This window comes from Hippopotamus amphibius, chromosome 2 (assembly GCF_030028045.1).
Source record: "Hippopotamus amphibius kiboko isolate mHipAmp2 chromosome 2, mHipAmp2.hap2, whole genome shotgun sequence".
In the NCBI taxonomy this organism is placed as follows: Eukaryota; Metazoa; Chordata; class Mammalia; order Artiodactyla; family Hippopotamidae; genus Hippopotamus; species Hippopotamus amphibius.
In genome coordinates, this window is record NC_080187.1 from 159,488,087 (window position 1) to 159,506,896 (window position 18,810).

At 34.3% G+C, this 18,810-nt stretch overlaps 1 protein-coding gene across 1 annotated transcript in view; it reads right to left on the reverse strand.

Moving 5' to 3' along the window:
• Positions 1–18,810, reverse strand: part of TTC6 (tetratricopeptide repeat domain 6) — a 192,253-nt gene that overhangs the window by 128,222 nt on the left and 45,221 nt on the right. The window contains exon 2 of the mRNA XM_057724891.1: positions 4,079–4,171. Coding sequence (XP_057580874.1) covers positions 4,079–4,171 — 93 coding nt within the window. The remainder of the gene's footprint in view (positions 1–4,078; positions 4,172–18,810) is intronic.

Here is an 18,810-nt window from a genome sequence, read left to right on the forward strand (position 1 = left end):
AGCCAAATGCTCTTCCAGAAGCATGACTTCAGTCTCTCAGAGAAGAGATGACCCAGAGGTCCCAAGAAGACCACCCAGACATCCCAGCTCCATGCCAAGCCCTAATGAAAAATTCTCACAAACTATCACTCCTACACCTGTTTTGTGTTTCTTAAAAATGTTTGGGTATTACCCAATTTTAAACCAAGATTATTTGGGATTATGAGCACTGCCTCAAATTAACAGATGATGAAACCAGTCTGATTTACATAGAATCTGAATTTTATAGAATGACTTGAAAATGCAATTGTATCACTTTGCTCCCTGGCACACTCATTTGCTAATAAGTAAACTAAAGGGCAGAGATGGCATACAGTACCAAATACTATGTCAGTTTCTTCATTATGCAAGAAAGGATGGCTAAACCAAGAAATTTACTTTTGTAAAACGTAACTCTAATCTAGAGCTCGTGTTTTTAGAAAGCTACTCAGTGGTGCTGGGGAAAGAATAAGAGATCTGTAACTAGGTAGGACTTAATTCAAATCCTGGATCTGTCTATTAATAGATATGTCATCTTGGTCAAGTTACTGAACCCTTTTTAGCCTCATTTTCCTCATTGGTAAAAAGAGGGTTAAAAAAGTCCTTCCATAAAATGGCAGAATAGATGCACATGGGTAACGTGTTATGGGCCTATACTGTCTACCTATGACGAACTCATTCATTTTACATTCCATAGCTTTTAGAATTGCTCATCACTCCCTTTCTTTTGACTCTCTCTGCTCCTGGCTTCCTCAACACACTCTCCCAGGGTCTAGCTGGGAAGGCTGAATAGGTGAAGGTGCCACCCTTCAAAATAGAAAATGGAGAAGAAAAGCATGAGAGGGAAATGGTAACCCTCCAGCTTCAACTGACCCACTCAGGACTCTGCCAGCCTCACCTATCCACAAAGCCATTTGTGATCTTATCACTACCCTGTGGCCCGTTCTATTTTAGCATATATAACACTATATTACAATTGTCTAAGTAATCATCACCATAATTGTCAACATATATGAGCATTATCTCATTTAATTTTAATCTTCACCACAACTCCATAAAGTAGGAACTCTTTGTAACCCCGTTTGATGGATGAAGAAACTAAGACTTAGTGAAGTTAAGTAACCTGTTCAAGGTCATACTGAAAGTAAGTAGCAGGACAGTGTTTGAACCTGAATCCAAATTATACTCTTACTCTTTTTCTATCCCACACAATAGACTACTGGTTCTCAAAATGTGGTCCACAGACTCGGGACAGTTTAGGCCCTTTCAGGGGGTCTACAATGTCAGAACTATTTTCATAATATTAAGGTCTATTTTCCTTTTTCACTATGTTGACATTTACACTGATGATGGAAAAGTACTGGGGAGCAAACCTTGAGCCAATACTTTCCAAGTAATTAACATGTGAGATACAAAATCAAGCCGGGGGTTAAAGTCTGTTCTAAGAGCAAGGTATATCAATTAATTTTAAAGTAATAATACACAATAAGTTCATTTATCTGGTTTCAGATCCTCCACTATCACTTGTGGAGTTTTGGTGTACTAACAAAGAAGACCTATGTTTAAAAAAAGAAAAGGTTATTAAAATGACTCCTTTCTAATCTGTATCAGACTAGACTTACTTAATATACTTCAACCAAAAGAACACATACAACAGATTGAATGCAAAGGCAGACATGAGAATCTAGCTCTCTATTAAACCAGATATTAAAGAGATTTGCAAAAAATGTGAGACAATCCTACTCTTCTCATTGAATTTTTTGTTTTGCACATTACTTTCTTCCTAAAAATATGTTTTATGTTAATGTGTAACAGGTTAGTTACTATTTTAAGTTAATGAATAAATAATTTCTGTTTCTCAGTTTCAATTTCTAGTATGGTAAATATTGGTTAATTGAATCCACATAAACAAAAACTCCTTTGGGTCCTTAAAATATTTTTTAAGAGTTTAAAGCCATCTTGAGACCAAAAAGTTTGAGTACTTCAAAACCTTAAAGTTTGAGAATTCCTTAAAAAAGAAATTGTGTCTCACCTGTTTTTTATACCTCAAGCACTTAGAGCATTGCAGACCCTGTGCAATTATTTGTGAATGAATGAATGAATGAAAGGAAATTAAATACATTTTTTCTCCACTATGTAATTAGTCTCTATTTAGAATATTTATTCAACAGTATTGTACTCTGTCTCTTTATATACTGGTCTACTCTATACAATGAGTTCCTCAAGGGCAAGAACTGTGTTTCCTATCTTTGTATCAACCATGTCTAAAACAATGCTTGCCGCATTGTAGGAAAAGGAATGAATGAATAAATTCCTTGATTTTTTTGACAAGTATTGAGGAAATCATTCTCCATGATGATTCAAAAACAATTATATTTAAAATGGTGGGTACTTAGAAAGATATTGCATTAAGAATGTTCTTTTTTAAAAAGAAAATAAGTTACATCAAAGAACTAAGAGAACTCTGGCCTGTGGCACTGAGATGTTCACAACTGAGGCTGCCATGCTCTAATGGTAGGTTGCCTGGTACCACTTAGAAAAAGCAGGTTTTCTCTGGATGGGAGCTTGTTGGCCGGGGCTGCACAGACAAATCTCAGTCCAGGAAACATCTACGAGTCTAAGGGATAGGTACAATGAACAGACAGAGTTCTTTTCTCTGGCACAGAGCAGGTACTCAAAAAATGTGTTTGGAATTAAAGATACCACAGAGGAGCTTTTTTACCATGGCCAGGTATTAACTTAAAAGGTATTATACATCTAAAGAAGTGGTAAGCTTCCTCTTAAAAAGCCAGTGGCCAGGAGAGGTCCAGTGATTGCTTGTAAATGTCAAAGCTAAGGGTATGGTTCCTACAGAATTACAAAGCAATTAATATTTTTGTTTAAATAATCAAGATGATGTGCAAGCTAGGAATCTGATAATTGGCCTTTTTCATGGTTTCCTGCAAAATGGGATAATCTTTTCTTATACTTTATATGAATATTCAGAGAATGGTATTAAGTCAAGTTTAGCCTACTAATGAAGATTTACATTTTTCTGAACCTAATTGATCTTGTATTTTCAGTTTACTATACCTATTAGAAGCTTACAGGTCAGTTTTGATATCTACCTGTAAATGGTGTCACCTAGAGGCAGCTACTCTAGATATCAGTTTTAAGCCCATAGCATATGTGGTTAGGCTTCAAAAGTGATTTACCCACATATTAGTGCCACACATGCTGGGTCTTGCGACAGATAATGAGAATTTGAAGGAGAAAAATACATGATCTCAACCCAGAAGCATCTCAGACTCTAGTAGTCAACCATTTGTAGTAACTCGAACATTACAGAATCCATGATTTTTGTGAAAAGATTCAGTATACTTTCTAAATATGACATATTATCCTAAAAATGAATTATGATCTGAATTTCTATGTATGTGGAATCATATTTTCAGGAACTAAAGTAGCATGTTATTTAATAATATCATTTTAGGAATCCTTTGTAAAAGACAGATCCTCATGCCCATCATTTGTTTTAGGTAAATGTGGATTGCTACACACAGGGAGACGCTTCCCATTCACAGGGAATATGTTCCAGATTGCTTTGAATTCCATAAGTATTTTGCTAATGATGGATGAAAAGAAAGCTCTATTTCTGAAACAAACTTCTGTCATCAAGTGTCCATATTTCTCTACAAAATACTTTCCTTGTCAATCCTTTTCACAATGCTTCTAGCTAAGTAAAGAATAAGGTGATGCTTTCTTAGAAGCTAATAATTTTTAATTAATTCTCTAGCTACCTCCTAGATCTAAATGTCTTTAGACCAGGAGAACTGTTAAAATCTTTTCCTTCTGAAAAGAGTTTTGGGCCTTAGCTCTGAAGGTCTATGATAGGCAGCAATGGTAAGCCAAAAAAACCAAGACTCTCAATGTGGTATTAGATTAGACGTGCTTACAGTTAAACACGCCTCTAAAACAAGTCAGAGGAGACTTTTTTTTAACTCTCTAGATAAACATTCAAGCAACAGAAGCAGACTATTACTTTAATATAGGCAAGGAGGATTTTTATTGAAGACTTTACCATTTGAGCTTCCTTAAAACTTATCTGCAGTCCTTGCTCTGCTTGCACTTGAGGTGTTTTTTGCCAGTACACTTTTCCCATTAAAGAAATATCCTTGAAGGAGAAAAATAAAACAATCAAAATAATGTCAATTTTAAAAGTCACTGATATATATTACTCAATGCAGTAAAATGCTAGTAAATATAATGCAGTAAATGAGAAATAAAGAACAAAAGATACAATAAAAATATTTTGTCTATTATTCCAATTTTAAGGCTTTTTAAATTACTGGATTCTATAGATATATCATCAGATTTAATAAGACAATTAGGTAATACTAAATCAGATACTATAAAACACTGCTTTTAAATGGCTGCACATGAAAGATAAAATCAAAAGTAAAATTTAATTTAACCAAAAGCAAGAAGAAATATAAATATACTTTAAATGTTAATTGGGGGGACTTCCCTGGTGGTCCAGCAGTTAAGACTCTGAGCTCCCGATGAAAGGGGCCTGGGTTCGATCCTCAGTCAGGGAACTAGATCCTGCATGCCACAACTAAAGGAGCCAGCATGCCACAACTAACGATCCCACATGCTGTAACAAAGATACCACACGCGGCAAAGAAGATCCTGTGTGCCGCAACTAGACCCAGCACTCCCAAATAAATAAATAAATAATTTTTTAATGTTAATGGGTAGATCTGTTAGTGTCATTTTTATCATTACTAATACTGCTATGATACACTCTCTCAACTCAGTTGAAGTGGTAAGAAGACAGCGCACCACAGTGTCTAACAATGAATAGGAATAAAGAGACATAACATTTGTCCAAACTGCAAAGTCACAGACCAGACAGCAACAGGCAAGTTATCTTGCTTCCCTTAACCTCAGTTTTATTTTCCTTAAAATAGATATTCCTCACTTTTGAAGGCCCCTTTCTCCTCTTGCCTTTTAATAATGTCAATAGCAAAATATGAACATTCTTGGTACTTTAAAATGCCGCTTTTCTACCTTTTCTTTGTTTCATTAAAAAGATTCAACTGAGGCCTACTAGCTTCTACTTCTGCTCTCTTGTCAAAAATAACTATAAAACTAGACAAAATATAAGGACAACTCTTTTAGGTTTGGACAACAGGCAGTGCAAGAGTATAATGCCTAGGAGAATGGAAACAAAAAAGGCCAAAAGCTAAATCACCTCGGATTTCTGCCTTACAAAATTTCCAGACCACAACACAAGGAGAGAGAAATTACATAGAGCCCATGTATCTCACTGAGTTGAAGAGACAAAGAGGAGAAGACAAAGAGGGTAGAATTTGTAAAGCAAAGTATGGGGAGAAGGGAGCTGCATAGAGAAAGAGCTCCAGAAATCTGCGTGGAATCCCTGAGTCTTTGGCTGAATATCAATCTGCTTATACAATGGTGAAATCCATGAGGCCAGACAAAGAAAAACTGCCCAGGGAAAAAAGCAACTACCAAAGAGCTGAAGCCATAATTCCCAGAGCTCACACAATGCTAGGAATCATTAGATCTCCCACCAGACATTCTGAAAACATGGTACCTTCATTACAAACCCCAGACAGATCATACATTAGTCCTAGAGTAATAGCTTCTCTGGACATTGACAACACTTTAAAATAATACTTAAAAAGATCAAGTTGATCTTCAAGTAGCTTAACTGCCCAACAGAACTACTCTGACCTTTTGTAAAGGAAAACAACAGATTGAGTACTCCACAATGTAAAATTCACAATGTTCAGCACCTAGTCAAAGTTACTAGTCATATGAAGAAGCATGAGTATGTAACTAGAGGAAAACTAGAAGAAACATAACTAGAAGAAAAATCAACAGAAAAAGACCCAGATATGACAGAGACATTGGAATTGAGAGATAAGGATCTTGAAACTTCCAATATAAATATTATAAACATTCAAAGACATAAACATAATGAGGAGCAAATGTAAAATAAAAAACAGAATCAAATGGAATGCCCAGATAAAATGCCCACTATCTGAAATAAAAATTTCACTGAGGGGCATAAATATCAGAGAAAAGACTGCAGAAGAAAAGATCGGTTAACTTAAAGACATAGGACTAGAAACCATACAAAATAAATCAAAGAGAGAAATAAAAATTGAAACAAAATTAGCAAACACTCACACTAATATATATTTACTTAGAGTCACAGAAAGGAGGGTGTAAAGAGAGCAGAAAATATTTGTACAAAAACTAGCCAAATTTTTTCTAAATTTGATATCAACTATAAACCCCAGGGGCAAAAAGCTCCATGATTTACAAGCAGAAATACACAAAAAAACGCTGTGCCAAGCACACTGTAAGCAAAATGAAAAAAAAAAAAAAAAACAGTAATAAAGGAAAAAATCTTAGAAGCATACAGAGAAACATTAAGTACAAAGACATAAAGAATTATTGGCAACTAATTACCATAAATGAATACTGTAGGCTTCTTGTCAGAACAATGCAAGACAGAAGAAAATGAAGTAACATATTTAGAGTACTTTTACTGAAAGAAAACTGTCCACATAGAATTCCATATCCAGCAAAAATATCTTTTAAAACTGAAGGTGAAATACTTTTGTAGCAAACAAAAGGTGAAAAATTTATTGCCATCAAACCTGCATTACAAGAAATGTTAAAGGAAATTCTTCAAGCAGAAGGAGTAAAACTTGAATGCATACAATGAAAATAAATGATAAAATGATTTAAAAAGTAGGTGAATAAAAAAGACATTTTCCCTTTTTGAAGTTTCTTTAAATATAATAGACTGTTTAAATTAAAAATAATATATTTTGAGATTTATAACATTTATATATGAAGTATGCAACCACTAACAGAAGGGAAAAAGAAGTATACTGCTATAAGTTTCTTATACTATATACTATTTATAGGGATAAGCTAAATATGCATATTGTAAAGCCCACAGCACCAGCTAAAACAATAAAACAAAGTTAAATAAGCTGACAGTATGAAATAGCATGAAATGCTAAAAAAAAAAATCAAAAGAAGGCAGGTAAAGAGGAAAAATGGGGCAAAGAATAAATGTGACAAACAGAAAGCAAATACAAGATACAAATGCAAACCCAACCATATCAATAATTACATGTAAATGGTGCTAACGACTCCCATCAAAAGACAAAGATTGTCACACTGCAGAAAAAACAAGATCCTACTATGTGATTGCTATGAGAAACCTACTTTAAGTATAAAGACACAAGCAGGTTAAAAGTAAAAGGATGAAGGAAAATATAACATGCAGACACTAACATAAGAAAACTGGAGTGGCTGTATTAACATCAGACAAGGCAGACTTCAAAACAAGAAGTATTAGAAGAAATAATAGGATCATTGCATAACAAAAAATGAGTCAAGTCCCTCAGAAGGCATAATATTATGCAATGATGACAAGTTTCAAAGGGCATAAAACAAAAACTAAAAGAAACTGACAACAGAAACAGAAAAATTCACTATTACACTTGGATATTTCAAAGACTATCTAGCTCCAGAGATTACACTTTTTACAAATATAATAACTAAATATTTAATTTGAAATGTGAAAGCCTACAAAAGATTCTTCACAACCTTTTAGGTTTATAAATACATCATTAAAGTATAAACATGACAACAATGAATACCAAATTCAGGATATTGTTCACATCTGAGGTGGAAGAGAATTACTGGAAAGAGAAACAAAGGGGGCCTCTACTTTACTTGTAATTTTCCACTTATTTAAACAATCTGAAGTCAATATGGTAAAAAAATCTGAGTGATGAGTATTTGTTCTACAATGGAAATATTTCATGATTAAAAAAAGAAATTTCTAAACATATTAATGTAGGTAACATAAAAATGTCAAGAATGAATAAAAACATCTTAATAAAGAAACCTAACAGCTTACTTCACTTGTAAACATAAATGCAAAAATTCCAATAAAAATATTTGCAAATCAAACTAATCATCATATTTAGAAACAATTTCTTGTCAAAAGAAATTTTTCCCCAAACTGGACAGTTAATTCATTGCCAGTTTATGAGATTAACAGATTAACATGGAAATTCATAGGATCCTTTCAATAATTGCTGAGAAAAACCATCACTAAAATTCAACCTATTTCTCAGTTAAAAGTAACTTACTTAACCTTTGGAGATTCCTACACCAAATAGTGTATTTCATAATAAAACATTAGACAGATCAGACCCAATGCAACAAAAGAAATAGTGTTATAAGTAAGGGAGAAAACCAAAATGTTGCTATTAATAGATTATGTGGCCATATATTTGGTGGAAAAAAAGAAAATCAACTGAAAAACTATCAGACCAGAGTAGAGGTAAAAAGCATGTCTAACAAATTCAACACATAAAATTTTATACCAGCAATAATGAATTAAGATCCCATTCTCAAAATAAAAGTTAGCTATTAATATAAGCAATGAAATGAATGAATCTCAAAATCATTGTGCTGAGCACAAAAGGCCAGGTTAAAAGTGCATAAAAATGGCCAAAAACAGCCTCTCCAAACCACCCAATAAAATAAGTATCAAGACAAAAATACATGAAAATTTAAAGTATTTGTCTAATAAGTCCAATGTTCTTCTTCAAGGACAGTTTCTATTAATTTTTTTCTGTGTATGGGCCATATTTTCTTGTTTATTTCTGTCTCATAATTTAGTGTTGAAAGACTTATAGTAACCCAAGGAACACTTGTTCAATAAAGACTAATAAATCTTGGTAAGAACGAGTTTTTTAGTGTTGTTACTTTCTACTCCCATACTCATCTCTCCAGCTCAGTAGTAGCCTTGAAAAAGAATAACAATAAAATAAATAATTTAACGACTAGGTCACATAAATGTGTAGTTTGATTGTTCTGAGTCAGTCTCAGCCTATCAATAGTGATGCTATCACTTAGAAAAGCTCATGAGCACTCAACTGGGCTCATACTATTTGTGGCAAGCCCCCACAGACATTTCTCTGACTGGAGCCACCGTTATGACTGCAAGGTGTACTTCAGCAACAATCATCAGAAAACTGAAAAGACAGGTTTATTACTTATGAGTCCTGAAAGATAAACAGCATGCCTGGGGCCACACAGTGAAATCACAGGCAGAGAGAGAGAGAAAGAGAGAGAGAGAGAGGGATGGAGAGAATGGACCTGGGACTCTGCCGTTATTAGTATCAAGGGTGGGGTACCCAGAGTTTTACAGGTTTACTTGCTATTGGTGAGTTTAAAACATAAGGGTGGGAATTAAAGTGTTCAGTCAAACAGTCAGTTATCTAGGTCAACCAGAGATTTTCAAAATGAAGAACTTCATGGGTGAGGTAGCCTGGCTCTTAATCTAGTTGTATAGCTGGCAATGTGTTTATTCAAGATGGATGTCTTTGAATTGGATGCCTCAGGAATCAAAAGCTTAATGTTAGGCACTTACATTAAAATCAAAAAAGCTAATTGTCAGGTGCTTACACTACACTGAAGTGCATGCCAAGGGCTCTGCACATGCTCAGAAAAGACCTGGAGGCCCTAAGTTTCACCTCTGACTGACCTTGAGGCTCTAGGCAAGCTGGAAGTACAGGCTAGTGCAGAGTTCTAAACTGCCTCCCTGGGTACTGAAGGTGTGTCCCAACACACAAAAGAGCCCCTTTGCAAAAACTAAAAGACACTGGGTCCAGGCATTCAAGGAAATCTATATTCAGTCATCACCTGATCACTAAGCTTAGCACACAGAGACTTCAGTGGTCATACACAACTACAAATACAGACTTAACAAAATTAGTTCAAGAAAGTCACTAAATTTTTTTACATGACAACAATAAAAACAAGAGCAAGAACAACAAACCCTTGGGGGAAAGAAGGATCTTAATTCCACAATTTTCACATTATATTATTTTAAATGACCAATTTGTAACAAAAAAATATGAGATATGCAAAGAAATAAGAAAGTATGGCTCAACACAGGAAATAAGACAATCAACAGAACCATCCTTGGGGAAGCCCAGACATTGGACAAAGACTTTAAATCACCATGTCTAAACAGCTGAAGGAAAGTATGATGATAATGTCTCATCAAATATACGATATCAATAAAGAGACAGAAGTTATAAAAATGAACCAAATAGAAATTCTGGAGCTGAAAAGTGCATTAGCTGAAATGAAAAATTCAACAGAGGTGCTCAGTATAAATTTGAGCTGACTTAGAAGAAAAACTGGCGAACCTGAAGATAGGTCAGTTGAGGTTATTCAGTCTGAGGAACAAAAAGAAAAAATAATGAAGAAAATTGAACAGAGCCCTAGAGACCTGTGGGATACCATCAAGCAAAATGGGAGTTCCAAAAGAAGAGGGGAGGACAGAAAGCATATTGAAAGAAATAATGGCAGAAAGGCTAAACACACCATAACCAAACTGTCAAACTATTCAAAGACAAAGACAAAGAGAGAATCTTGAAAGCAGCAAGAGAAAAGCAACTCATCACTAACAGCTAATTTCTCATCAGAAACCATAGTGGTTCAAAGGCAGTGGGATGACATAGAGTGCTAAAAGAAAAAAAAATGTCAACCAAGAATTCTAAATCCAGAAAAACTATCCTTCAAAAATGAAGGGAGAATTAAGATATACCTAAATAAACAAAACTAAGTGAGTCTGTCACTAACATAATTACCCTACAAGAAATACTAAAGTGAGTCTTCAGGCTGAAATGAAAAGACGCTAGATAATATCCCAAATACACATGAAAAATAAAGAGCACTGGTAAAAGTAAATAGGTAAATACATAAGATAATACAAATAAAAGTTTTGTTTGTAACTTTTTTTCTCCTATCTGATTTAAAAGAAAATGGATAAAGCAATAATTATAAATATGTGTTGATGGACACAATGCATAAATGTAATTTACATGACAATAGCATTGCAAAGAGCAGGAACCAGAGCTACACAGGAGCAAATTTTTTACATTATTGAAATCAAGTTGCATAAATCTGAACCAGATTATTATGTTAGGTTGTTAATTATAATTTCAAAGGTAACCATTAAGAAAATAAGTTAAAAATATAAAGTAAAATAAATCAGGGGATCAAAATGGTACAAAAAGAAACCTAAAGCTTTTCATACTTCTCATTAGTTTGACATTTTAGAAAACCATACCATGGGTACTAAGAAGATTCCACTACAGTGAAATAAAGATTCCATAGTGAAAGTTTACTGGAACGAGGAAGTGAGACGCAGACCATGGCAAGTCAACCTACTCAATATAGACAGGACTCTGGAAAAGAGTGCAGGGTAAAAGCAGTCCACAAACCCATTCAGTTCATAGACTTCTAGACTTTTTTTTAAGGTCATAATTGTAATGATTTTTTTTAAATTTTACATTGGAATAAACTTCCAAATTTAAAGAACATATTCGGTTTATGAGTAAAGAGAAAAAGGCAACTTAAGGCCTATGGAAAACCACTGCAGGATAAGGGAAAAACTGGGCAGCTACATGGAAAAGAATAAAATTAGAACACTCCCTAACACCATACACAAAAATAAACTCAAAATGGATTAAAGACCTAAATGTAAGACCAGACACTATAAAACTCCTGGAGGAAAACATAGGAAGGACACTCTTCGACGTAAATAACAGCAAGATCTTTTTTGATCCACCCTCTAGAGTAATGGAAATAAAAACAAAAATAAATAAGTGGGACCTAATGAAACTTCAAAGCTTCTGCACAGCAAAGGAAACTATAAGCAACACGAAAAGACAACCCTCAGAATGGGAGAAAATATTTGCAAACCAATCAACAGACAGAGGGTTAATCTCTAAAATATATACACAGTTCATCCAGCTCAATATCAAAAAAACAAACAACCCAATCCAAAAATGGGCAGAAGACCTAAATAAGCATTTTTCCAAAGAAGACATACAGATGGCCAAGAGGCACATGAAAAGCTGCTCAACATCACTCATTATGAGAGAAATGCAAATCAAAACGACAATGAGGTATCACCTCACACCGGTTAGAATGAGCATCATCAGAAAATCTACAAACAGTAAATCCTGGAGAGGGTGTGGAGAAAAGGGAACGCTCTTGCACTGTTGGTGGGAATGTAAATTGATACAGCCACTATGGAGAACAGTATGGAGGTTCCTTGCAAAACTAAAAATAGAACTACCATATGACCCAGCAATCCCACTGCTGGGCATATACCCAGAGAACACCATCATTCAAAAAGACACATGCACTCCAATGTTCATTGCAGCACTATTTACAACAGCCAGGACATGGAAGCAACCTAAATGTCCATCAACAGATGAATGGATAAAAAAGATGTGGTACATATATACAATGGAATATTACTCAGCTGTAAAAAGCAATGAAACTGGGACATTTGTAGAGACATGGATGGACCTAGAGACTGTCATACAGAGTGAAGTGAGTCAGAAAGAGAAAAACAAATATCATATATTAACACATATATATGGAATATAGAAAAATGGTTCCGATCAACCGGATTGCAAGGCAGAAACAGAGACACAGATATAGAGAACAAACATATGGACACCAAGTGGGGAAAGCAGGGAGGGTTGGGGGGGGGGAATGAACTGGGAGATGGGGGTACCAAATTGTACACTCTAAATATATGCAGTTTATTGTATGTTAACTGTATCTCAATAAAAGTTCTTTTAAAAAAAGAAAGAAAAAGCACTCTGAAATACCAAAGGAATACACTTTTTAAAATTGATGTGCTCAAAAGATGCAAGAAGATATGAATTCTGTCAAAAAATACAGAAATCCATGCAGAGTAAAGATAATGAGTTGAAAAATGCAAGATAAAAATGAAACTTAAACTGAATCAACTAAGGTTTGAAGAAAAATAAACTGCAATAGTAATATTAAAATATTTAAATACATGTTAAAAAGCAGATTTGAAAATATGTTAATGAAAAAAATTAAATCAGATGGTAGAGGACAATTGAGGTCTTCGAAAATACAGAGGAAAATGACCAAAGAGCGATGGGAGGTTGGAGGTGGAAGTAATGGGAAGACAGCAATAAAATCAGAGAAAATGCAGAAACAATGAATAATTTAACTGATTTTTAAAGGTGCAGGTAAGTTAAAAGGGTTTGCATTGTCATGTTCCAGGGGAAAGAAGTTAGTGAAAATAAAAGCACATCTAAACATATGCTATAAAATATTTCATTAGAAATGTAGCGGATGTCTAAGTCTGTACCCAGAAAAAGATATTCTGACAGATTCTGGAAGCAAATGCTGGCCTGGCTGGCAGAGTTCCCAATGGTCAATTTGGGCAGGAAGTGCAGAGAGGGTTTCAGGCAGACAACAGTAGGAAGGTTGGATGATTAGGAAAACAGTGGAATCTGTCTCAAACACTGGTGCCTGGTCCTTAGTAGTTTCTATAGACAGGAGCCAAAGGAACACTTTTCACAGGTGACTCCACGAAGCTAAGAGACACACAAAGAACTCCTTGACAATGAGCCTACACAGGAGAGAACAGGGACATCCTCTCCTTTTGCTCAGAACTCTGTATATCTCCTTTGCAGTGGGGATCACAGATATACTCAGCTCAGGAAAACCCATCATACATAAAATAAACTTCTAGAAAAATTATTAGAAGATACAATTAAGAGCTCCAAAATAAGAAGTTAAAGTATAAAAACATATGAGTAAAAGTGGTATGCAATGAAACTATTTACACATAAGTAATAGTCTAAAAATTTTTAAAGCGCTAACAAAACTGAGTGTAAATGTTAAGAATTACATTTTAAAATACAAACAAACTACTAAAACTGACCTAAGGAAAAGCAGAAAATTTGGTCAGACTTATAGCACGAGATTCAATCAGTAATCAAATACCTTCCAACAAATTAAAGTCCAGGACCATTCACTGGTGAATTCTACAAAACATTTAAAGAACTAACATCAATTTTTCTCAAACTTTTCAAAACATGGAAGAAGAGGAAACATTTCCTAACTCATTCTGTGAGGCCAGCGTAACTGAAACCAAAGCCAGAAAGAGACATTACAAGAAAAGAAAACTAGAGACAATTTTTGTTATGAATATAGATGCAAATTACTGGTGAACTGAACCAGCAGCAAATTTTAATGATTATAGGACATGACCACGTGGGGTTTATCCTAAGTGTGCAAGAATGGTTCAATGTACAAAAAGCAATCAATGTAAGACACCCAATTAACAGAATGAAGGGGAAAAAAAAAAACATGATCACCTCAATTGTTACAGAAAAAAGGATTTAACAAAATCCAAAACGCTTTTGTGGTAAAAAATAAAAAAATAAAATAAAAAAAAACTGGGACTAGAATGGAACTTCCTCAACTTGACAAAGTATATTTATGAAAAACCGAGAGCTAACATTATACTCAATGGTAAAAGACAGAGAGTTTTCCCCCTAATATCAGGAACAAGACAATGATGCCCAATTTCACCACTTCTATTCAACACAGTACTGGAAACTCTAGTCAAATTAGGAAAGAAAAAAAAATAAAAGGCATCCAAATTGGACAAGAAGAAGTAAAATTATCTTTATGCACAGAGGACATATTATCTGTAGAAAACCATAAAAAATACCAAAAAACTATTAGAGCTAATAAATTCACTGAAGTAGCAGGTACAAGATAAAAATATTTTAAAGTATTGAATTTCTATATACTAGTAATGAACAATCTAAAAATGAAATTAAAAAACTTTACATTTACAATAGCATCAATGAGACTAAAATAATTAGGAATAAATTTAACCAAGTAGACAAAAGACTTCTATAAAACATTGCTGAAAGAAACTAAAGAAGACCTAAATAAAAGGAAAGACATTACAGGTTCATGGAGGGGAAGACAATATTGTTAAGATGACAGGACTCCCCATAGCAGTCTACAGATTCAATGCAATACATATCAAAATCTAAGGGCCTTTTTATTTTTTTTGCACAAATAGAAAAGCTGATCGAAAAATTCATATTGAATTGAAAAGGACCCTGAATAGGCAAAACAATCTTGAAAAAGAAAAATAAAGTTGGCACACTCACACGTCCCTATTTCAAAACTTACTGTCAAGCTACAGTAATCAAAAACTGTGCTGCTAGCATAAGGATAGACATCTAAATCAATGGAATAGAATTGAAAGTCCTGAAATAAAATCATCCAACTGTTAATTAATGTTTACAAGGGTGCCAAGATCATTCAAAGGGGCATAAATCATCTCTTCAAATAGTGCTGGAACAAGTGAATATCAAAATGGCCCCCATCTCACATGTTATACAAAAATTAAAACAGATGAAATGTCTAAGCATAAGAACTATAAACTCTAAAATTCTTAGAAGAAAACATAAGGGTAAATCTTCATGACCTTGGGTTTAGTAATAGATTCTCAGAAATGACATCAAAAGCATAAGAAACAAAAAATTTGGACTTCATCAAAATTAAAAATTTTCGTACATCAAAAAGTAAAAAGACAACCTACAGAATGGGAGGAAATATTTACAAATCATTTATCTGGTAAGGGTATAGTATCCAGAATATAAAAAGAACTCTTAGAACTTAACAGACACAAACAAAACAAAAAATGGGCAAATGATCCCAGCTTTGAAATTAATAATACTCTTTGACAATAACACTAGTAATTTTGAAGGTGGGAAAAAGCAAAATGAGGGAATCAAAGGAGCTGCCCTGATTATTTAGCTTAAGAATTTCTTCCCTCCTTCTTCCTACCTGTTGTAACTTTCCTGACCACCCCATTCTCTCTGACCTTAATCCTAATACTAATCATTCTTTAGTGTCAATGACTTCAGCATTTCTCACACAAGCATGCTTTTCCTCTCAGAATTACTTGTTCATCATTAATACTACCATGTAACAGAGAACTGTCTAGTGTTCTTTCCTTTGGCACAATCTTGACACTAGTATGCAACAAAAATATTCTGGGAGTTGAAGCACTAACTCTCTGCCTTAGGAAACCTTGTGATTTATTTAGTGAAAGTGAGAAGGAAATCAAGACTGAAAATAGACAATAAATTTTCATTTTTATACAGTCAAAAAAAAATGGGCAAAGAACTTGGTCATTTCTCCATGAAGATATACAAATAGCCAACAAGCACAGGAAAAGATATTCATTAGGGAAACACAAATCAAAATCACAAATACAGGAACTTTCCTGGCAGTCCAGTGGTTAAGACTCCATGCTTCTACTGCAGGGTGCATCGGTTTGATCTCTAGTAGGGGAACTAAGATCCTGCATGCTGCACATTGCAGCCAAAAAAAAAAAATCACAATAAAATAGCGCTTCATGCCAGATAGGATGCTATAATAGGAAAAAAAAAAAAAAGCAGATAAAAACAAAAGTTGGCAAGGATGTAGAGAAATTAGAACCCTTGTACCTTGCTGGTGGAAATGTAAAGGGTGCAGTCACTATAAAAAAGTTTGGTGGTTTCTCAAAAACTGAAACAAAATAACCATACAATCCAGCATTTCCACTTTTAAAAGAATGCCCAAAAGAAATGAAAGCAGGTATTCAAACAGACTTTTGTACATCAATGTTTATAGTAACACTATTCACAATTGCCAAAAGGTAGAAACAACCTGTGTGTCTGTCAACTGACAATGGAATATTATTCAGCAAAAAAAAAAAAAAAGTGAAGTGCTAATACACATCACAACATAAATGAACCTCAAAATTATTATGCTAATTGAAAGACACCATACACAAAAGGTCACATATTGCATGATCCCATTTACATGAAACATCCAGAAGAGGTAAATCCATTAAGACAAAAAACCAACCTGTGTTGCCAGGGGCTGGAGGGAGGGCAGTAGATGGGGAGTGACTGCTTAATGTATGTGGGATATCCTTTGGGGATGATGAATTCGTTTTGGAACCAGATGCAGATGATAGTTGCTCAACATTGTGAATGTACGAGATGCCACTGAATTGTGCGCTTTTAAGATGGTTAATTTTATGCTATGTGAATTTCACCTCAATGTAAAAAAAGTGATTGGGTTGATGAGCACATGAAAATATTCCCTGTTCCTTTGACACTTCCTAATACAGTAATAAAATTTATACTTGATAGTTCTAAGACATTGTCCAATGACAAAAGAACTTATTTTGCTTGTTTGTATTATAGTAAATTCATAGAAATAAAATTCACATTTGACATTTTTAAAAGATGTAATGTAAAAAATAATGATTTATTGATAACAATTTTGTTAGTGTTAGATCTAAATTTTAGTAACATAAATTCAGTAACATACATGGATGTGGAGGTAACAGGTAAAAGTTACTCCCATGGTAGTCTCAAGTGACAATCACACAGGAAGGCACTGTGATAAGTTGGTTGAGTACACATGCTTTGTAGTCAAACTGCTTCAATTCAGATCTTAACTCAGTCACTTTAGGGCAAACTTGAACAAGTTACTTAATTTCTCCGAGCCTTGGTTTTGAAAAATGAAGATAATAATAGTACATACCTCTTATGCTTATTGTGAAGAACAAATAATACATGAAAACAAAAAAAAATCTTACGTGTAATAATAGCTATTAGTGTTCACACTGAAATAAAAAACAAAATAACGATGCCTACTGTCACCATCCTCATTTGATATTCCAGATATGAAATGAAAAAAACATAAAATTATAAAAAATGATTTAACCAAATTACTGTGGTTTAAAGACACTATGACTATATACCTAGAAACCCCAAAAGAATCTATTACAAAAGTATTAAAAGTAATGTTATTTACACATAAAATCAATTCACAAAAACCAAATTCAGAAAACGAGAAAAGGAACAATATCACAAGAAGCAACAAAAAATACAAACTACCAAAACAGTGCGTTAACAAATGTGAGGAAAACTAAAAAACTTTACTGAGATATAAAAATTGCCTTGAACCAGAAATCTTGGATTTAAGACTAAGAAGAAAAGCAAAGATAACTTTTTAAAGAAATACAATAAGTATTTTGCCTAACGTGTATTAATTCTATTCTGTCTCCCCACCTGAGTCAGAAACTACAACGAGTAGTACTGTTCTGCATCTTTCACAAGGTCTGGCACAGTGTTGAACAAATATTTTAACACTTGAAAATGTATAAAGCCAGGAGCAGTCCAGCTTCACAATCCTAGATAGATTTTTCACGTGTTTCTCCGAGCATTTTCTACCTGTGGTGTCTAACTTAGAATCCAAAATGTCAGAGCTGGAAGGAACTTGAAAGATTAGTAAAGTGTGAAGGAAGCCCAAATTTCACAGACACTGAAATCAGAGCTTTAAGCCCCAAAGCGTGCTGGGTAGTATTCAAAACAAACAGAGTCCGTGGTCTTTCCCCTGAACTGCTTCAAGCAGATGGACCAGCAACAGAAGCAGCAGTGTTCCGCTGGCCTGTTAGGCAAGGCCAGCATTTTTTCAATCCTCTTTAAAAAATGATGGGGAGAGCGACTTCCTCCTACTCTTCCTCACAGCAATCCAGTTCTCCTCACAGCAATCCAGTTCTCCCCAGATGACGCTGGCTGCTAAGATATAGGCCAAAGGGTACTTCTACCACATGCCCTTTTACAGTTTCATCAGCACTTATTCAAGGTGCACTGCCTTTAAATAACTTACTATGAAGTTCAAGTTTCAGAAAGAAGGAAAGAAAAGACATTTTTATGGCCCTAAGCAAATACTTGTCCACACAGGTTATTTTCTTGAGAAACTGCCCTGATTTGCATTGACTTTCTCCTGCTTTCCGCAGGCAAA